The sequence below is a fragment of the Triticum urartu genome, chromosome 2A (assembly GCF_056163025.1).
Source record: "Triticum urartu cultivar PI428250 chromosome 2A, HENAU_Tu73, whole genome shotgun sequence".
NCBI classification, from domain to species: domain Eukaryota; kingdom Viridiplantae; phylum Streptophyta; class Magnoliopsida; order Poales; family Poaceae; genus Triticum; species Triticum urartu.
Window position 1 is genome coordinate 372,691,998 of NC_141874.1, and position 22,910 is coordinate 372,714,907.

General features: G+C 41.2%; 1 protein-coding gene across 1 annotated transcript in view; it reads right to left on the reverse strand.

The window, feature by feature from the left end:
• Positions 1-262: 262 nt before the first annotated feature.
• The window catches only part of LOC147985150 (uncharacterized), a 100,326-nt gene continuing 77,678 nt past the window's right edge, over positions 263-22,910 (reverse strand). Inside the window, exon 2 of the mRNA XM_087541433.1 lies at positions 263-428. Coding sequence (XP_087397559.1) covers positions 263-428 — 166 coding nt within the window. The remainder of the gene's footprint in view (positions 429-22,910) is intronic.

Genomic DNA, 22,910 nt, shown 5'->3' on the forward strand with positions numbered 1-22,910 from the left:
AATTGCACTTGAACAGATTGTCTTCACGACACCACAGCAAGGATGATAGGTCGGCATTGCCTGGCTTCGGTCCTCGGACCATGCAAGGGTAGAAGCCTTGAGCAATGGCTTCAGACTTGGACTTTGGCTGCAAATTTCTGTATAGAATATCTCCCTAGGGGCGCTTGATGGCATTCTTTTCAGCATATTCAGCAGTCAAAAATCTATACATGAACCATTCTTCTGCCCAATATCTTTGAATCTGTTGGATTCGGGTCTTGCGCTAGTTGTAGCTTTCCTCAGGATCTGACTTGTACAGCTCAAACAGATCTGGAGGTAAATCCTTAGATGTATCTCCACGGTGCTGCCTGCCGCCCTTTCTGGCTGATTTCTCTGTTGCCATTATATTCATACTGAATGGCTTCAAGACAGTGAATGGCTTCCTTTTGCTGGTCAGACAGGAACTGGCTTCAGGTGAGTGAATGTGTTGCTGTAAGAACTTTGCAAATGAATGCAGACTATGAGAACCAAGGGATTTTCCTATGAACATGTACCTGTGACAACATTACGGTGCGAGGGAAGGGGAAGAGGTCATATACATTCTCAAAAGATTTTGAAGAAAAATCAGTTTGAAGACATTGACCTCATAGAGCGAAAACATTCACTTATTTGAAGAGAGTCGGTTCCAGATTTGTACGAATCCATGAATAAGTACAACTGAGGAATCTAACTAGTTATGAAGCATACGTGAATATACTTGGCATGATATGAGATGCACATAAGGATGGATCCATATTTGGAAGTGAAGAAACCACTTTTGATTGAAGTGGATGGATTTGACAGATCAAAAAGGTAGTAAAAAGTAAGTTTTAATTACCGCTAACGAACTGCTAGACGAGGTAGAGAGAGGTCGAGCAGTTCAATCTTCTATACCCTAACTTGGCGATGGAAGACACCTACGGCGACGGCGGAGAGGACGAGGTCCACGGCCGGCGTGAGGACGGCATCGAAGAAGTCGCGGCAGCTAAGCGCTTCGTCTCTGACGTTGACGCGAGCTAGCAGAGGCACTAGGGTTTGTGTGAGGTGGAGAGGTGGGAGAAGAGATAATGACCGAGGTGAGTTGTGTATTTGTAAGGACAGGGACGACATAGTGTAATTACGCAGGTGCCCCTGGTGGTTCACATCTGAAGTACACGTGGCATGCATGTAACTTATTGAAAGTTGTTCCATGTTCCCACGCACGCCTGGATTGTCATGTGGTCGTTTTGGCTTCTCCGGTTTTCAAGAAAAAAGGATATGGCATTAAAAATAGATTTAAATGTTTGTCTCTTTGTTTTCTACTGACAAGGACCCAGAGAAGACAAACGACAGGTTTCAATAGAATGCATATGATTTGGATAGATAGAATTTGAGGTAGAAGCACAGAAAAGGTTAGGGTCCGATCACATTCACTTAGATCAAGAAAAGATTCAATCATGAAGACATAGCTACAAGTGAATGCTATAGAGGACAGAACACAAGAATATTTATATATATCAGACCAAAACAAATGTGAAGACTATGCAATTTTGACGCCACATGAAACACTTCGAAAAGATTGTGGTGGTGGCATCATCCACCGCATAGGAAGTTTTAGACCCAGACACGACGCACAATTATTGTGGCGCTCCGAAGTCAAATTCCACTTTAATGTATTCAAACATAGAGTGTATGTCTTCATTGATTGAAGATATACGTTGCTTCGTGTGTTGCACATCTAAGTCATCAACATGCATAAGCATTAGGATGTGTGTCCAATTACAGGACATTTGAGGATTCTAAGATATTTAGCTCACACCGCAACTTGCAAAACCTTTTCTCATCCAAGGGCTTTGTGAAGATGTCTGCCAATTGCTCTTTAGTGTTGATGTGAATGATATCAATATCTTCCTTCATGACATGATCTCTAGGAAAATGATGACAGATCTGAATGTGCTTTGTTTTTGAGTGCTGAACTGGGTTATTGGCAATCTTGATGGTGCTTTCATTGTCGCAGTAGAGTGGCACATGCTTCAGGTGGATGCCATAGTCCTTGAGAGTTTGCTTCATCCATAGAAGCTGACAGCAGCAAGATCCAGCAGCAATGTATTCAGATTCAGTAGTGGAGAGAGATACATAGTTCTGCTTCTTTGAAGACCAACATACAAGAGATCGTCCAAGAAAGTGACATATGCTTGATGTGGACTTGTGATCAACCTTGTCACCAGCATAATCAGCATCTGAGAATCCAACTAGATCATACTCTGAGCCCTTTGGATACCACAATCCTAGTGTTGGGGTGTAGGCCAAATATCAAAGAATTCGCTTCACAGCTAAGTGATGCGAGTCCTTTGGTGCCGCTTGGAATCGGGCACACATGCAAACGCTAAGCATTATATCTGGCCTTGATGCACATAAATAGAGTGAAGAACCAATCATGGAGCGGTATACCTTTTGACCGAACTCTTTATCATTGTCGATGGGACCCAATTGACCTTTGGTTGGCATTGGCATCATGTACCCTTTGCAGTCTTGCATTCCAAAATTCTTCAGGCAATATTTGAGGTATTTCTATTGAGATATGAAAATGTCGTTGCTCTGCTGACGGATTTGAATACCTAGGAATAATTTCATCTCACCCATCATGGACATCTGATATGGCTCTTGCATCATGTGTCCAAACTCATCACTTTATTTCTTGTCAGTGCAGCTGAAGATAATGCCATCTACATAGATTTGGCAGACAAACAATTCTCCATCATATGTCTTCATGAAGAGTCTAGGATCTAGGGAACCAGGCTTGAAGCCTTTGCTCTTCAGGAAGTCTTTGAGTGTGTCATATCAAGCACGAGGGGCTTGTTTGAGGCCATACAGTTCCTTGTTGAGCTTGTATACCATGTCAGGACGCTTTGGGTCTTCAAAACCAGCTAGTTGTGCAACATACACTTCTTCTTCAAATTTTCCGTTCAGGAAGGCACTCTTCACATCCATTTGGTATAGAAGGATGTCATGATGGTTGGCATAGGCTAGCAGTATACGATGGCTTCAAGGCTAGCCACAGGAGCAAAGGTTTCATCAAAGTCAATTCCTTCTACTTGAGTGTAACCTTGAGCAACGAGACGAGCCTTGTTTCTGACAACTTGACCATGCTCATCTTGTTTGTTGCGGTAGATCCATTTGGTGCCAATGATATTGTGTTTGCGAGGATTAGTACGCTTAACCAATTCCACACATTGTTCAGTTCGAACTGTTGAAGCTCTTCTTGCATCGCTTGATTCCATTCAGGTTCCATGAAGGCTTCAGCAACTTTCTTGGGTTCAGATATAGATACAAATGCAAAGTGCCCACAGAAATTTGCTAGCTGTGTTGCTCTTGAACGAGTGAGTGGACCAGGTGCATTCATGCTATCAATTATCTTCTCAATCTGCACTTCATTTGCAACACGAGGATGAACTGGATGAAGACCTTGGTCTTGCTGATCATTGTCTTCATTATCGGCATTGACTTCAGGCTGAGCATTGTCTTTGGGTTGATTTGGTGCAGAGACGATGAGTTCTTCTTCAGCCCGAGCCTCTGAAGGTATGATTTCTCTAGTACCCATGAGCTTGATGGATTCACTTGGTGGGACTTCATCCAGCACATTTGGCAGGTGCTCTCTTTGCGAGCCGTTAGTTTCATCGAACCGCACATCCATAGTTTCAACCACTTTATAGTGAAAGAGGTTGAAGACTCTGTAGGAGTGCGAATCCTTTCCATAACCAAGCATAAAACCTTCATGTGCTTTCGATGCAAATTTGGAAGTGTGGTGTGGATCCTTGATACAACACCTAGCACCATATACTCTGAAGTAACTGGCATTTGGCTTCTTACCAGTTAGTAGCTCATATGATGTCTTCTTTAGAAGCTTGTGAAGATAAACACGGTTGATGACGTGACATGCAGTGGCAATGGCTTCAGGCCAGAACTTCCTTGGTGTCTTGTACTCATCAAGCATCATCCATGCCATCTCAATGAGGGTTCTGTTCTTGCGCTCCATGATGCCATTCTGTTGAGGTGTGTATGGAGCTGAGAACTCATGAGTGATTCCCAATGTATCAAGATAAGTGTCGAGGCCGGTGTTCTTAAACTCTGTGCCATTGTCACTTCTGATGTGTTTGATCTTGATGCCATAGTTCGTCATGGCATGATTGGCGAATCGTCTGAAGACATCCTGCACTTCATTCTTGTAGAGGATTATATGCACCCATGTATATCTTGAGTAATCATCAACAATGACAAAGCCATAAAGGCAGCCAGTGGTAGTAAGAGTAGATTAGTGAGTAGGGCCGAATAAGTCCATGTGAAGCAGCTCAAAGGGACGAGATGTCGTCATGATTGTCTTCGAGGGATGCTTGACCCTTGTCATCTTTCCAGCTTCATAGGCACCACACAGATGATCCTTCTTGAACTTGACACCCTCGATGCCTACAACATGTTTCTTCTTCGCGAGTGTGTACAAGTTCCTGATGCCAGCATGCCCTAGCCCCCGATGCCAGAGCTAGCACTCTAAAGCTTTTACTAGAAGACAAACTGCCAACCGTGGTCCTGCTGAGAAATCTACCATGTACAGATCATCTTTTCGGTACCCTTCAAAGACTAGAGATTTGTCAGATTCCATAAGCACAAGGCAACGATATTTTCCAAATATCACAATCATGTTCAAGTCACAAAGCATTGAGACAGACATTAAGTTGAAACCAAGGGATTCAACAAGCATCACTTTATCCATGTGCTGATCCTTTGAGATTGCAACTCTACCTAGACCCAATACCTTTCTTTTACCAGTGTCAGCAAATGTGATGTGAATTTTTTCAGATGGAAGTAAGGTTGAGTCCATGAGAAGACTTCGATCACCAGTCATGTGGTTCGTGCATCCAATGTACATAATCCACTCAGAAGCCTTTGGTATCGTACCCTACAGTGCAGTTAGGGGATAGGCTTCACCAAGGGAAACGTGAAGCATAAACATTTGACGAACAAGCGGATTATGAAAGTTTTGGTCTTGGTTAGGATAAATAGGGTGTTCGTCAAGAAATCCTAGGACGAAATACATAATAAGACCATTAGGGCTTTTATCTTGCGCCCCACAAGATGTTTTAGGTCCCCAGCATAAGCATCACACGCCTTTGATTTCCAGCTGGAGACCTTTCCCTGCAAAAGAGAGTTAATCTTTATTAACCACCCACATCTTCAGGGGTGGCTTAGAAGCAATGAGTCTAAGTGCAGCATCTGAGAACTTTGGCTTTGGAGCTCTAGCAAATAGCCTTGCAGGATGTGAATAATACTCATAAGAATAAGCAGAATAGTTCATGGACTTATGAACATGGCTGTTTGACGAAACACACTCATATTCATCAGTCTGAGTATAGTTTCCCTGCAAAACATTGGCGTTAGGGTGGCTCTGGCGAGTCCTCTGTCTGTATGAAGCCTTTGGACCATATGAAGCCTTTGGTCTGGGGTTTGTTTTCTTCCCTGGTGGTGTCATGATGACATTCACAGGAAGTTTCTCAAGACAACTTTTGGGCACCTAGATCTTCTTGAAAGGTGGTCCATTCCTGCAGTTTTTGTACCAATATACCTAGCAAACACTTCACCATTCTGATTCCTAAACAGTTTATAGTTCGCATCAAAGGATTCATCAATGATAATAGGATTAGCACAAGTGAAGCCGGATAAGGTAGATGGATCCACTGAAAGGTTCCTTTGCAGCAACCCATGTGGTTTTGGGGTACTGCTCAGGCTTCCAGTATGAACCCATCAACATTCATTTTCCTCTCGAAACCAACACCCTCTTTCCTAGGGTTTCGGTTCAGAATCCGTTTCTTGAGTACATTGCACAGTGTTTGATGCCCTTTGAGGCTTTTGTACATCCCTGTTTCGAGCAATGTCTTCAACCTGGCATTCTAATCAGCAATAGTAGTGGTATCCTCAGAAGAGGGGTTAGTTTCCACATCAGTAGTTGAAGACATAGCAACAGTAGTAGCAGTAGAACATCCAGCAACAGAAGTAGCATTATCACGCTCAAGACATTTTGAACATGGTGGCTCAAAGTCTTCCCGAGCGGAACTGATATGTTGAGCACGGAGTGACTCGCGTTCTCCTTTTGAAGATCTTCATGAGCCGATCTCAAGTTCTCAAGCTCTTGCTTCCATTGAAACTAATCGTAGGAGAGCTTTCCATGAGTAGTTGAGAGCGTTTCATGACGACTTTCAAGTTCTTCGTACTTAACATGAATATTTTTAATGTCTTCAATTAAGGACTGAGTTTGAGTCATTTCGGCGTCCAACAGGTCATCTCTTTTGTATAGCAACTTTCGAATATGTTCCATAGCATTTTGTTGTTCTGTTGCAATTTTAGCAAGTGTTTTGTAGCTAGGTTTAGATTCACATTCAGAGTCATCTTCACTTGAAGTTTGAAAGTAAGCATCGCATGAGTTTACCTTGGCACCACGTGCCATGAAGCAGTAGGTGGGAGCAGAGTCATCCTCATCATTAGCATCAGTGTTGGTGATGAAGCCATTGCCTTCAGTGTTGAAGATGGACTTGGCGACATACGCTGAAGCTAGAGCCAGGCTTGCCACGCCTGAATCAGATTCTTCTTCAGACTCCACCTCTGCCTCCTTAGATGTAGACTCCTCCCCTGAATCCATCTCCTTGCCAACAAACGCATGAGCCTTGCTGGATGAGCTCTTCCTGTGTGATGAAGACTTCGACGAAGACTTGGAAGAAGACTTTGAGGGTTTCTTCTTATTCTTGTCATTAGAATCATATTCCTTGCTCTTCTTCTTCTTGGTCTCATTATCCCACTGAGGACACTCAGAGATGTAGTGACCATGTTTCTTGCACTTGTGGCATGTACTCTTCTTGTAGTCACGTGAGGAAGCTTCATCGTTTCTTGAGTTGGATCTTGAGGACTTTCTGAAGTCTTTCTTCTTGATGAACCTCTGGAACTTCTTCACAAGCATAGAAAGCTCCTTTCCAATGTCTTCAGGATCCTCAGAACTGTAGTCAGATTCTTCTTCAGATGAGGAAATAACTTTTGCCTTCAAAGCGCGAGTTCAACCATAGTTAGGACCATATATATCTCTTTTCTCAGATTGCTGGAACTCATGTGTGTTGAGCCTCTCAAGTATGTCAGACGGATCGAGAGTTTTGAAGTCAGGGCGTTCTTGAATCATCACGGCCAAGGTGTCGAATGAGCTGTCAAGCGATCTCAGAAGTGTCTTGACGATTTCGTGCTTGGTGATCTCAGTGGCGCCGAGTGCGCGAAGTTCATTTGTGATATCAGTGAGGCGATCAACTGTGAGCTGGACATTCTCATTGTCATTTCTCTTCAAGCGGTTGAAGAGGTTGCGAAGAACACGAATCCTTGAGTCTCTCTGGGTTGAGACGCCTTCTTTGACCTTGGAGAGCCAGTCCCAGACTAGCTTCATAGTTTCCAGTGCACTCACATGGCCGTACTGTCCTTTTGTCAGGTGACCATAGATGATGTTCTTGGCGGTTGAGTCTAGTTGAATGAACCTCTTGACATCGCCAGCGGTGACACCTTCACCGACCTTGGGAACACCGTTCTTGACGACATACCAAAGGTCGATGTCTATGGATTCAAGATGCATGCGCATCTTATTCTTCCAGTAAGGGTAATCAGTGCCATCGAAGATAGGGCACACAGCGGAGACTTTGATTATCCCTATAGTCGACATAGCTAAAACTCCAGGTGGTTAAACCGAATCACATAGAACAAGGGAGCACCTTGCTCTGATACCAATTGAAAGTGCTAGTTATCGACTAGAGGGGTGTGAATAGGCGATTTTTATGAAAGTCTTCAAAACACGGTGGCTCTGAAGACAAACAATAGAAATGAACCTATTGATATGCAGCGGAAGGTAGACTACACTAGACAAGCCATAGTCAAGTAAGCAATGAAGTGAAAGCACGAAGACTATCAGCAACTAGGTAGTAAGGATCTGGATGGAAGACAGTACGAAGCCAAACAGTAAACAATCTTCACTCGTGAAGTCAATTAGATCATATACATGCAGCCCGTGACTTAACGAAGACAAACTGTAAAGTAAAGGGAAGTGAAGGATAGAACCAATAGCTTGATGAAGACAAGGATTTGGTAGACCAGTTCCAGTTGTTGTGACAATTGTACGTCTGGTTAGGGAGGCTGAGATTTAACTCAGAAGACCGCATCTTCACCTTATTCCCCTTGAGCTAAGGACACACAGTCCTCGCCCAATCACTCTGGTAAGTCTTCAAGGTAGACTTCCAAACCTTCACAGACTTTGTTCACCGGCGATCCACAATGACTCTTGGACGCTCAGAACGCGATGCCTAACCGGCTGGAGGATTCACAGTCCTCAAGTGTAACAAGTCTTCAGATCACGCGGACAAAAAGACTTCAGTGATGCCTAACACTCTTTGGCTCTGGGTGTTTTGGTCTTTGTCCTCGCAAGGATCTCTCTCTCAAATGCTTCGGAGGTGGGTTGCTCTCAAACGACAAAAGCCGAGCACTAACTCTGAGCAGCCACCAATTTATGGTGTAGGTGTGGGCTATTTATAGCCAGGAGGAAACCCGACCTGATTTGTACGAAATGACCCTGGATCAATAAGGAACTGACATGTGTCCAACGGTCAGATTTCAAACACACGCGGCAGCTTGACTTGGGCTATAAGTTAAGCTGACTCATCCAGCTCTGGATAAGATTTGCTCTCATCGTCTTCGCTCGAAGACATAGGATTTAGTTGAGCATCACATCAGTCACTCTGACTTTGTTCACGTGGACCCCACTTAACAGTACGGTGGTACCTATGACTCAACAAAGAAGAAAAGGAACTATGAAACAACTATGTCTTCGCACTCCATAGTCTTCACGTGATGTCTTCTCATGTCATAGTCTTCAATGTGAATATCTTCACAGACCACCATTGTCTTCAATGTCTTCACACATTTTTAGGGGTCGTCTTTGGTAGGTAAACCGAATCAATGAGGGACTACTGCTTGTGTTATCCTGCAATTCTCACAAACACATTAGTCCCTCAACCAAGTTTGTCGTCAATACTCCAAAACCAACTAGGGGTGGCACTAGATGCACTTACAATACGTCTCCAACATATCTACAAATTTTGATTGTTCCATGCTATTATATTATCTGTTTTGGATGTTTTATATGCATTCATATGCTATTTTATATGGGACTAACCTATTAACCTAGAGCCCAGTGCCAGTTTCTATTCTTCCTTGTTTTAGTGTTTCACGGAAAAGGAATACCAAACGGAGTCCAAACGGAATGAAACTTTCACGATGATTTTTCTTGGACCAGAAGACATCCAGAGGACTTGGAGTGCAAGTCAGAGAAGCCACGAGGCGGCCACAAGGTTGGAGGGCACGCCAAGGGGGTAGGGCACACCCCCATGCTTGTGGGCCCCTCGTGACTCCACCGACCTATTTCTTCCGCCTATATATTCTCAAATACCCCAAAACCTTCCAAGGGAGACACGAAACCACTTTTCCACCACCGCAATCTTCTGTACCTGTGAGATCCCGTCTAGGGGCCTTTTCCGGCGTCCTGCCGGAGGGGGATTCGATCACGGAGGGCTTCTACATTAACACCATTGCCTCTCCGATGAAGCATGAGTAGTTTACCATAGACCTACAGGTCCATAGCTAGTAGCTAGATGGCTTCTCTCTGTTTAATTCTCAATACAAAGTTCTCCTCAATGTTCTTGGAGATCTATTCGATGTAATACTTTTTTGCGGTGTGTTTACCGAGATCCGATGAATTGTGGATTTATGATCAGCTTATCGATGAATATTATTTGAATCTCTTTTGAATTCTTATATGCATGATTTGATATCTTTGCAAGTCTTTTCGAACTATCAATTTGGTTTGGCCAACTAGATTGGTTTTTCTTGCAACGGGAGAAGTGCTTAGCTTTGGGTTCAATCTTGCAGTGCTCGATCCTAGTGACAGAAGGGGAACCGACACGTATTGTATTGTTGCCATCGAGGATAAAAAGATGGGGTTTTCATCATATTGCTTGAGTTAATCCCGCTACATCATGTCATCTTACTTAATGCGTTACTCTGTTCTTATGAACTTAATACTCTAGATGCAGGCATGAGTCGGACGATGTGTGGAGTAATAGTAGTAGAAGCAGAATTTTTTCGGTCTACTTGACACGGACGTGATGCCCATTTTCATGATCATTGCTTTAGATATCATCATAACTTTGCGCTTTTCTATCAATTGCTCAGCAGTAATTTGTTCACCCACCGTAATATTTTCCATCATATAAGTTTCCGATCTACAATTTTAGTTTCTTGTTTACTTTCTTTGCAATCTTTTACTTTCTGATCTATAAACCAAAAATATTACTTTACCGTTTATCCATCTATATCAGATCTCACTTTGCAAATAACCGTGAAGGGATTGATGACCCCTTTGTCGTGTTGGGTGCAAGTTGGTGTTTGTTTCTGCAGGTATTCGGTGGCTTGTTGTGTTATCTTGTACTGGATTGATACCTTGGTTCTCAAAAGCTGAGGGAAATACTTACTCTACTTTGCTGCATCACCCTTTCCTCTTCAAGGGAAAAACCAACGCAAGCTCAAGAGGTAGTAGGAAGAATTTCTGGCGCCGTTGCCGGGGAGATCTACGCCAAGACGAGACATACCAAGTACCCATTATAAACTCATATCCCTCGCATTACATTATTTGTCATTCGCCTCTTGTTTTCTCTCCCCCACTTCTAAAATGATTTTTGAAAATATTCGCCTTTTCTTCGCCCCTCTTCCGTTCGTCTTCTTCGTTTGCTCGTTTGCCAATTGCCACCATGTCTGAAACTAGGGAGGTTATCATTGATAATCTTGAGGAAAAACTAGAATCTTGTTCCTCTAATCATGTCGAAAATCCGCCTAATTACAAAACAAAAATCTTTCGTGTGGGGGATGGTAATATTATCAGGAAGAGTGTTATCCAAGAATTATTTGATTGTATGGGATCCATGCCTATTAATAAAAGATCTATTCTTCTGGAGATAAATTGTTATGCGGATGCTATTGTTATGCTTGTTGATAAATTGGAAAGAAAATTTGTGCATCTTGATCCTGCCTTGCAAAAAGTATTTTATGTACTTCCTAACATTAATCATCCAATAGCTAAAAAGATTGCCACTATTATCCTTATGCGTGAATTTGATTTTATAATACAAGAAGTTAGGGATATTTTCGCTTTCTATAAAAAGCATGTTGAATACCCTCCAATTATAGATATCCTTCATGATAAAGAAACTATGCGTAGTTTGGAATCTAGGGATTATCAATCTTACAGTGAAAATCTGAGGAGAAGAGTGCCCCATTCAGACATCTCTCAATCTTTGTATCTTGAAACTTTTGAGGAGTTTGATTGGACAAGTAGAGGAATTTATGTAGGATTTAATAGATATTGGTGGAATAAAATGATGAAAGAACCTTTTTAAAACGAGCTTCGTATCTTATATGATGATATATATGGTGATGATCCCGACTATGGGTTTATGAATGTCAAAATTACCAATCAAAGTCCCTTCCATGATTTAAGTTCATCCTCTAGGAGGTAAATAAAGGAAAGGATAGCATTGCTTAGACGGGTTTTGGAGGATTTGATGAGAAAAGAATTGCATACTGAAGATGAGAATACTTAGATCTATTCATGTTTTATGCCTAGCTAAGGGCATTAAACAATAGCGCCAGTTGGGAAGCCACCCAACTTTATTTTCGTTCTTGATTTTTAGGTCCTGTTTTCAATAAATAATCCATCTAGCCTCTAGTTAGATGTGGTTTTATGTTTTAATTAGTGTTTGTGCGAAGTAAGACCTTTGGGATAGCTTACAGTGATAGTTGATTTGATCCTGCTGAAAAAGAGAAACTTTTGCGCCCAGGAGATTAGTTTTCATTTTTATCATAAGTGTGATAAAATACTGATTCGTCTTGCATAGGATTAATAAACAAATTGTCTATGACTTCCTAATTTCTCAGGATTTTTGGAGTTACAGAAGTACTCGCAATCTCCAGATTGCTACAAACTGTTCTGTTTTTCGCGTGTTGTTTGCTTGTTTTGATGCATCTATGGCTAGTATCGGGGGGTAGGAACCATGGAAAAGTTGGAATACAGTAGATATTACACCAATACAAATTAATAATGAGTTCACAACAGTACCAAAAGTGGTGATTTGTTTTCTTATACTAACGGAGCTTACGAGATTTTCTGTTGAAGTTTTGTGTTGTGAAGTTTTCAAGATTTGGGTAAGGATTTGATAAATTGTGGAATAAGGAGTGGTAAGAGCCTAAGCTTGGGGATGCCCAAGGCACCCCAAGGTAATATTCAAGGATTCCAAAGAGCCTAAGCTTGGGATGCCCCGGGAAGGCATCCCCTCTTTCGTCTTCGTTTATCGGTAACTTTACTTGAGGTTATATTTTTATTCACCACATGATATGTGTTTTGCTTGGAGCGTCTTGTATGATTTGAGTCTTTGCTTTCTAGTTTGCCACAATCATACTTGATGTACACACCTTTTGAGAGACACACATGAATCATGATTTATTAGAATACTCTATGTGCTTCACTTATATCTTTTGAGCTTGGCAAAATTGCTCTAGTGTTTCACTTATATCTTTTTAGAGCACGGCGGTGGTTTTATCTTATAGAAATCGTTGAAATCTCATGATTCACTTATATTATTTTGAGAGTCTTGAAAAACATCATGATAACTTTTTATATGATTTATTGGACTAACCTATTGATCCAGTGCCCAGTGCCACTTCCTGTTTTCTGCATGTTTTTTGTATCACAGAGTATCCGTATCAAACGAAGTCCACATGCAATAAAATTTCACAAAGAATTATTTTGGAATATATGTGTTTTTGGGGAGTTGGAATCACCGCAAACGGAGGCCCACACATCCCACAAGACACCAAGGCGCGCCAGAGGCCCCTGGCGCGTGGTTGTTGGTTGTGCCCTCCTCGAACGTCGGTTGGAGGTCTACTTCGGGCGCAAGGAATCTTATATCTAGAAAAAAATGTGTTAAAATCTCAGCGCAATCAGAGTTATGTATCTCCCGGAATATAAGAAATGGTTTTCGGCCAGATTAGGGAACACGAAACAGAAGAGAACAGGGAGGGAGATCCAATCTCGGAGGAGGGGCTCCCGCCCCTCCGCCGCCATGGAGGCCATGGACCAGAGAGGGAACTCTCATCCCATCTAGGGGGCAGGCCAAGGAATAAGAAGAAGGATGGGGGGTCTCTCCCCCTCGCTTCCGGTGGCGCCGGAGTGCCGCCGGGGCAACGATCGGGACGACGATCTACATCAACAATCTTGCTACCGTCAACACCAACTTTCTCCCCCTCTATGCAGCGGTGTAACACCTCTTCTTCTCGCTGTAATCTCTACTTAAACATGGTGCTCAACTCCATATATTATTTCCCAATGATCTATGGTTATCCTATGATGTTTGAGTAGATCCGTTTTGTCCTGTGGGTTAATCGTGATCTTGGTTGGTATGATTGTATATTTTATTTATGGTACTGTCATATGGTATCCTCCGTTCTCACACAAACGTGAGGGGCCCCCGTTGTAGGGTGTTGCCATATGTTCATGGTTTGCTTATTGTTTGTGTTGCGGGGGTGACATTAGCCTAAATGCGGATAAGTGGGTTACAGTGTATGGGAGTAAAGAGGACTTGATACTTAATGCTATGGTTGGGTTTCACGACCTTAATGATCTTTAGTAGTTGTGGATGCTTGCTAGAGTTCCAATCATAAGTGCATATGATCCAAGTAGAGAAAGTATGTTAGCTCATGCCTCTCCCTCATATAGAATTGCAAGAATGATTACCGGTACTTATTTTCGATTGCCTAGGGACAAATAACTTTCTTGTTAACACAAACCCCTTTTCTAAACACCTAACTTTTATTATCTTACAAAGTACTTCTAATTTTATTCTTGCAAAGTAGTTCTAGCATCACACCTACAAAATAGTTTCATACCTCTTTCCGATAAAGCAAACATCAAGTGTGCGTAGAGTTGTATCGGTGGTCGATAGAAGTTGAGGGAATATTTGTTCTGCCTTTAGCTCCTTGTTGGGTTCGACACTCTTATTTATCAAAAAAGGCTACAAACCACCCCCTATACTTGTGGGTTATCAAGACCTTTTTCTGGCGCCGTTGCCGGGGAGAAATAGCGTGGGGTGAATATTCTCATGTGTGCTTGTTTGGTTTATCACTAACTAGTTTTTATTGCCTGTTCTAAGTTGTTCTCAATCTTTAGATATGGATATGGAACACGAAACACTAAAAAAATTAGTGATACCTGCTACTCATGGAGATGGGGAACCTCCTAAAACCCTCGATGCTCGTTATGTGAAAGATATTATGCACTACTTTGATAATCCCGAGAAAACCCCATTCAACATTATAATGGGAGTAACGTTGGATCAACGTGAATACTTTAGGGATTATAGGTTGACACAAAAAGGGAAAATTTTATGGGATCAAATTTATATGTTGCATTGGTATGCTCGGCATTTATGCTTGAGATATGATTTACTTGTTGCTCTAGGATGAATGCTCCACACCTTCCCTTTTCATGCAAATTTAATGATAATGAAACCTTAGCTTCTTATGCCAATGGTAGATATAATTAGTATGATGTGGAACGAATATAAGAATTTGTCGCTTTTAAGGGTGCTTATGAAATTGAATCTTTGTTTGGAAAGTATGAAGATTTTGATGATGATGTTTATAGACCTGAAAATTTAGCTATCCTTAAATATTGCTATGATAATTATAAATACAATTCCGATATTGATGCATTTATTGAGAAAGTCTCCGCTGTCCAAGAAGAGACTAATATTCTGCAGGAGTCTATGGAAGAATGAATTGATGAAACTGTGAGCTCATTGGATGAAAAATATGATGAGGAGAGCGAAGAACAAGATGAGGAAGAGCAGATTGATCACCTTTTCCCACCTTCTAATGAGAGTAACTCTTCAACTCATACATTGTTTAATTTCCCTTTGTTCTTACGGAAGGATGAATGCTATGATAATTGCTATGATCCCATTGATTCATTTGAAATATCCCTTTTTGATGAAATTGATGCTTGTTATGCTTGTGGCCAAGATGCCAATATGAATTATGCTTATGGAGATGAACTTGCTATAGTTCCTTATGTTAAGAAAGAAATTATTGCTATTGCACCCACACATGATAGTCCTATTATCTTTTTGAATTCTCCCAACTACACTATATCAAAGAAGTTTGCACTTATTAAGGATTACATTGATGGGTTGCCTTTTACCATTGCACATGATAATTTTGATGAATGTAATATGCATGTGCTTGCTGATCCCACTTGCAATTATTATGAGAGAGGAACTATATCGCCGCCTCTCTATGTTTCCAACACGATAGAATTGCAAGAAATTGCTTATATTATGCATTGGCCTTTACTTGATGTGCATGAATTGTTCTTGTATGACATGCCGATGCATAGGAAGAGAGTTAGACTTCACATTTCATGATATATGTTGCTTTGTGCTCATTACTAAATTCCAAATCATTGTTAATTAAAATTGGCTTTGATATACCTTGGGAACCAGGTGGATTCATTACTTGCGAACTTTATGCCTAGCTTAATGGATGTTAAAGAAAGTGCTGCCGGGGAGACAACCCGGAAGTTTTAGAGAGTCATTTCTTTCTGTTGAGTGCTTTTATAAAGTTTAAAAACAAAAAAATATAGAGGGGAACTTAAAAATCTTTTCACAAAAGAGAAGCGATTGGAAGTTACGCATTGGAGAAGTGAGGGTCGACCTTGAACATTTGTGTTCATGCTCATGGAAACAATGTAGAATTTTTCATGAAGATTCTCAAAAAAATAATTATCCCCTTGTACAATTACATTGTATTATAAAAATAATGTGCCAAGGATGATTAAATTGCTTGTTGGTTTGTGTGGTGCAAAACAAAAACTTTGGCTATAGTGGTCGATTTTACATTTTTTACTGGAACGTCAAATGGGTCTGAAACCTTTTGTACTGTCTTTCTATACAAATTTTTTATTTTTTTTCCCAATTTTTTCAGAATTTTTTGAGGTACAGAAGTATGGTGGATGTTCAAATCTTTACAGACTATCCTGTTTTCACAGATTGCTGTTATAGCTTCATTATTTGCGTATGTTTGAATTCTTGTTGAAGCCTCCTTGACTTGAGGCCATAGAATTGTTATAGCATACAATGGGTAATGTTTGTTTATAATTATACAATAATGTTACATCAGTACTTTATGGGATTTCATTGCCATATTCACTAACCCCACCACTAAAAGTTCGGTTAAGTTTTGTATGGATGAACACTACCAGAAATATGTCAACTTGTGACCTTCTGTCAGTGACCCTGTAAGAATTGGTCATAAATTTACGACCATTTGAGAGAAATTGGTCAAAAGCTGTTCGGGGGCTCCAAACCCTAAACTATAACGACCATTTTGGTCAGAAAGGTCGTAATTTCCTTACACGAAATGGTCATGAAGCAGACATCACTGGTCCACTGCCTTATTTCTAGCTGATCACGACCAATATAGATGGTCATAACCTTGTAAATTGTGGTGGATTGCTATGACTAGGCGCCACATCATCCATTTTGCCTATGTGTCATGTCCATGGGTCAATTTTTGCCCTAGGTTGTGAAGCAACCTATATTTCTGTCATTCCCAAAATTCCCAAAAAAATTGGGCATTCTTTACTATCCAAATCATTACCTCATGACAATATTCAACTCCATTTGCCTGGCAAACCTTCCTCGGCAAATTTCCAAAGGTTTAGTTCAGCTCAAACTGTTTTGAAGGAAGTACTAGCTAGGCATATCATAATGAGCTGAATTTTTGCCAGATCTTCTATATTCCCAAATCATAGCTCTCCACAAAATCTGAGCCCCATCTAACAATACATGCGAGCTCAGCATCCAATCTTTGTTTCTGGTGATATTTTCAGTTTGTGAAGTAACTATATTTTATGTTAATTTATAATTGCTGAAAATTTACCATGACATGACCGTGCCCATATAACCTCCCTCCCCCAAATTTTAGCTCATTTATTCTAGCTAATTTCCCTCAGTATTTTTCCCAGTTTTCTGTTCAGTGGAGAGCACTGTGAAGGAAGTTCCATTTATTTATCCAAATGGTATGAAAATTTGAAAGTGCCTTCATATGCCCAAATGATCCTCCTCCTCCAAATTTCATATCAATCCATTCATTCATTTGAGTCTAGCTTCAACATTCATATTTCTGTCCAGTGTGGTACGTTGCAAAGCAAGTGACACCTAGGCTCCTCCATTTGAGCTGCAAATTTTCCAAGATAGTGTCCTTAGTAGATGATCATCCTCAGCCAAAACTCAGGCCCATTGGCCATGTGCATTTTCCCCACCACTAATCAAACACTTGGGTGCTAATTCATGTTTGAGCTCAGTTCAGTCTCCTCGTGAGATTCTTCTATTACCTTCTTCTTCCTGACACATATCGAGGGAGTTCCCAACTCACTAGACATGCCTAGGTCGCCCGGAACACGTGGCAACACCACGGTCATGCGGTGACCATGCGACGGGCATGCGAGTTTACGCGCTCTAGAGTTGCAGCCCTCGGCCACCATCCAAACCTCAACGTATCGCCACCAAACCATGTATTTATGATTAAATAGATACATATGTACCTATAAATGATTTTTGGAAAAAATAAAAAGCAAACTATGAGGCAACTGCAGTTCAAATTTGACCCGCTTCCTACTAAATCGGCGGAAATTTGTCTTTTTCACCAGAGGTGTATAAATACTTTTGATGACCGACCATTTTGTCAATTGTACATTAAATATGTCCTAATATATTATAAAAAATGATCTGGTCCCATTTTGCAACAAATATATGGTAGGTCCTTCACAAAAAAACTCATTTTGAGCACTCGAAAAATAGAAAATGAATTTTTCGTCCAAAGAAAATGAAAACTTCCTTAGGAAACATTGTTTGCCATCCCAAGATGCACCCTTGTGCACAATATGAGATCATTTGAACAAACTATGCCATGAATGTGGCCATAAGATTGACCAGTTGGCTTGAAAGCCATGCATCTTCACACATGATAGCTCGTTTCCGAGAACACTTTTTTAAAATAATTACCGTATTACAATTTTATTATTTTTCCTGGTAACTTGGTCACATATAATGACACAATGCGAGGGTTTTCCAATTTTTTGATTTTTTTGAATTTTTTATGCCCATTTCAAAATGCAGTCAATACGGCGGGAATGACTGTTCCTAGCTAGTGGTTGAATCTTGGAATTTTTTTGATGTTTCTCTGATTAAATAGATACTTAAGTACTTAGAAATGATTTTTGAGGCAGCTGCAGTTCAAATTTGACCCGCTTCCTACTGAATCGGCAAAAATTTGTCTTTTTCACGAGAGGTGGATAAAATCTTTTGACACCCAACCATTTCGTCAATTGTGCATTATATTCGTCCTAGTATTTTATAAAATTGATTTGGTACAATTTTGCAACAAATATATGGTAGCTCAGTCACAAAAAAAGTCATTTTGGGCACTCGAAAAATGATTAAAAAGAGCTAGAAAGATCAGAAATGCATACAAATTGGACCTTATCCATAAAAAGGGGTCTAACTTTAGTGAAAATTTGTGTGGTGCCCTTTTGCAAATTTTTCTGATAGCTACTACACAAAATCCCTCTATTTTTAATACTTGAAAACTATTTTAAGTCACTAAGTTTTCGAACCAATCAGAACTCTTCCCAAGGATCGATGACATGGCGCCCATCCATCCATCCATCCATCTCTCCATTCCACATCCATCCATTCATCTATCTATAGAAACAATTAAAAGAGAGATACCCCACCCACAGCCCAAACCCTAGATCAGATCCCATCGACCCCTCCCACCATCGCACCCCTCCTCCCTCGTCCCCATCTACTCGCCGCCTCCGCCATGTCCTCCCCGTCCCCGGCCCCCTCCCGATCCAGTCCTCTGTCTCATTCCCCTCGTCGAAACCCACCAACACGATGGCGCACCCACCCACCCACCAACGCGAGCTCCTCTCTCCCTCGTCTCTCCCTCTCCCCCGCACCACTCCTCCCTGCCAGCACCACCACCACCTATGGTGCCCGATCCCGCCTGAAGCCGGTGTCCTCCGGCGGCGCCGAGCACACCACGGTGACCCCATCCCTCTAATCCTTCCTCCCATCCATGGCAGCGAATGAGCCATCCAAATCGACCCCTGTTCCTCGAGAGCAGTGGCAGCACCACCCACACATGGCCTCCCTAACGGCGAGATCCAGCCTCCACTCCCTGGCGGCGCGCGCCAGGCCCCCCGCCCTGGCCCCGGTCGGGCGCCGCATGTCCTCCTCCGCCCATGACGATGCCTGTCCATACACCTCCTGAACCCTCCCTCCCTCTCTTCTATCCCCTAATTCGATCGGTCGTTTGACGTGGATTTGGGGATAAACAACAGTATTTTGTAAATGAACATGCCAAATGGCTTTACGTTTTCATTAAAGCTAGTCCCATATAGTATATTGATTGACGGTTGGAATCTAGAATGGTTGTTATGATTTAGGTCTGGCACTAGCAGAGCCTCAGTTGAGTATATTAGTTATAGCAGTATGGCATGTTTGTTATTTTAGATAGGGAATCGGCGAAGGATTCTAGGGTACTTTAGCCTTTTGAAGTTGGGTTTTCCCATTAAGCAAAGTGCACCTTCTCCAGTTTATCATTTCAAAAATCAACTTGTACAGTAATGATTTGTGCACTACCACCATACGTGGTCTTATTCTAATCCTTTTCTGAGAAACATAACGATGATGTCAAGTAGCGTGTTTAAGTTTTTGGAGCAAAAGAGTGAGTGTCCATATGATAAAATAACACGCCAGCTCATCTTTTTTCTGCTACCCTAAGGAACCCTGATAACGAAGTTATGTGGGAGATTTCTGTGTTATATCATCTTTAGGCAGACGATGCAGATTTTGTTTCTTTAGTGAAGTCAGTCTAGCTCAGAATGCATTTGCCACGACAAGACGGGTAGCGTCTGCCCGTCTAGTAGATCAGTACTTAAGTACACGCCCTCCCTCTCCTCTGTTCTGACAGTATGGTATAATTCTGTTAGGGGTGAACATAATACAAGTCTAAGCAGATTGTACTAACTACTGAGTACTGCTGCTCATTAGGACACATGTTTGCTTAGTTTAAAAACATGCGTTTTTGCTACAGTTTATGATTTTGTTTTGTTTAGCATGGTTCATATATGATGTATATATATTGGATCTTTCGGTTTTAATATAAACAAACAACCCCATTAATACATGGATATAGCGATGTTTGAAGTACAAGTTTGTGGCTTATGGTACTTCGGCATTCGTGCTTATCCGTTGTAATGAAAACTATTTCTTTGCATATTGTTGTCTTAAGGTGTCTTCGTTGTTGAGTTGGTGTACAAATACGATAGGTTGTTTGGGTTCAGACAAAATACTTCTATTGCTCCTCTATTGCTGCACCTCCTCCTGCTTGCCTCTTCTCTGAATCCACTAAACCTGCTGCTGCACTTCTTCTCTGAACCTCTTTCTTGCTGCTCGCTGCTACTCCTCTCCCCATCCCCACGCTTACATCTTATTCTCCTAACCTCGCTGCTGATCTTCTCTGAAGTCTGAACCCCCTACTGTTGCTACTGCTGCTCTCTCTCTCTCTTTCTTTCTCTGTAATTCAATAGAACTAGTACTGTATAATGATATGATATGTTTAGTTTTAGACTTGTGCTGTGTGGTTTTAAATTGCTGATCCATGAACTGAATCGTGGCATATGACTCTCTGTTCTTAGGTGTGGTAATTATTTACACATATCACTTGTGTTCTGCACTTGTTGAATAAAGGACATCAATTTGTAGTACTTGTGTTAGATTTGTTACTGTGGTACAAATGTTTTTGATTTGTAGTACTTGTGTTAGCCGAGCATCATTGCTGATCGTCTAGTCCCCGAGGAGAAGGGACATCCGCTGTTTGTGGGAGATTCACTTCACTATATTTACAGTCGATCACCTAGTTGCATTTATTTACCGCAACATGCGATCGTGATGACACATTCGTTCATGTTGTATTGCTAGATTTTGTCTCTCCCCTGACGGTTTTTGGGCATTGTTATGCAGGAGCCATGGGTTTGACTTAGGCAAAGGGGATCACCCTCACCGTCTCCTTGTTTTGGCCTCCTCGCGTTTCTGCTCGGCGTCATCGCAGAAAATGAAAAGGTTTGTGTTGTTTATCTATTATACTACATGAATCATGCATGCTGATACACTATTGTGCAAGTTCTATGGTATGTGAGTTTCTTTTATTGCTGCAAGAATTGATACAGTATGTCATGTGCAGGGAGCTCCGCATCCGAGTCTCAGTCATCTTGTACAGCAAGGAGTTGGGCCAAGGGAGCAAGCAGTGCTGCTGGTTCCTTGAGGCCGGATTGACTAAGATGGTGCACCACGATGTGCGACACGAGTAAGAGGCATTTGTATGAACAAGTACAGTTTTTTTATTCACAACATCTAGCTTGTAGATTCAGCAATTGCCTTTGCAAGGTCGTCACGGACTTATCCATTGACCTATCACCCATGCTTGTTTTTGAGCTACTGCCACTTTGAGCTGTTGTAGGCCTGTAGCTATTTATTGCGACTGAGCTACTATATTGCATTATTGGACCAATCGATTGGCACCTCTTAGATTTACTATCATATGGAGTGGATAAATTTAGAGCGAGCTTACTAGTAATATGAGCACTTGTTAGTTTAGTCAGGTAGGGGATTAGAGTGAAATGATCATGTAGAAGTAGGTACCATAAATATATGAATGGCTACAATCCTTGAGATAACCTGGCTCTACTTTTGCAAATGTTCAGTTTACTCATGATATGGTTTCTGTAGCTATGTGGCGCCACATTAAACATCAGTTTGATGTAAATAGTGGTCTCAGTTGCTCAGTTTTAGTGCTTCAAGTTGATGCATTCGCACATGCGAACTATTGAGGATATGGTCGCCTTTTTGGCATAGTAAGCGATTGGATTAGGCAAGTTCAGTTATGCAATGTCTTAGATATTATTTTTGGTTCTTCTTTGATGATTTCAGCAGCTCTGAAAAATGTTGGGCTGTATATTTTGTGATTGTGTGCAATTCAATCATTATCTGCACGTTCTTGCTAGCAAATGTTGTCAGTAGAGGTTAGAAACGCATAAATTCTGATGTTGTGCATTTAAATTCTGGGATTACATGTTATTTGCAATCAGTTATGACTATCGGCATTTAAATTCCATTTATTTGACGTATTTGAATTCAGGCCCTTCGATATGAATGGTCATATCAAAATATAGACAGCCATATTGTTTCAAAACGCCGGCACTTGGTGTCTTTAGCTTAGAAAAAATAGAACCAAAGACTCTTATGCTCATTGCAATGTGCTACATCAGGAGCACCTTTGTTCCATAATGTGTTTTGTTAACATCCACTTTTGGCTAGGAGTTGTGCTAGCGAATTACTTCTTGTTGTGCCTTGTTTTTATCAGTTCTTGTACTGTAGCTCTTACTTATAAATGTGGCAATTCCTCTTTTACAGGAGCTTCAGGCATAAAAGGAAGTTGGAAGTGCGAAACCATGAAGATTGCTCAAGAAAGTGTAGCATATTATATATTGGAATAGTAGACATATCTAGGTTGTAAAGATTGTAATAGACTAATTTAGTGTTGTTTTTGACGAATTTCATGTGCTCTCTGGTCAGTTTGAAATATTGATTATGTATGTGATTTCAGTACCT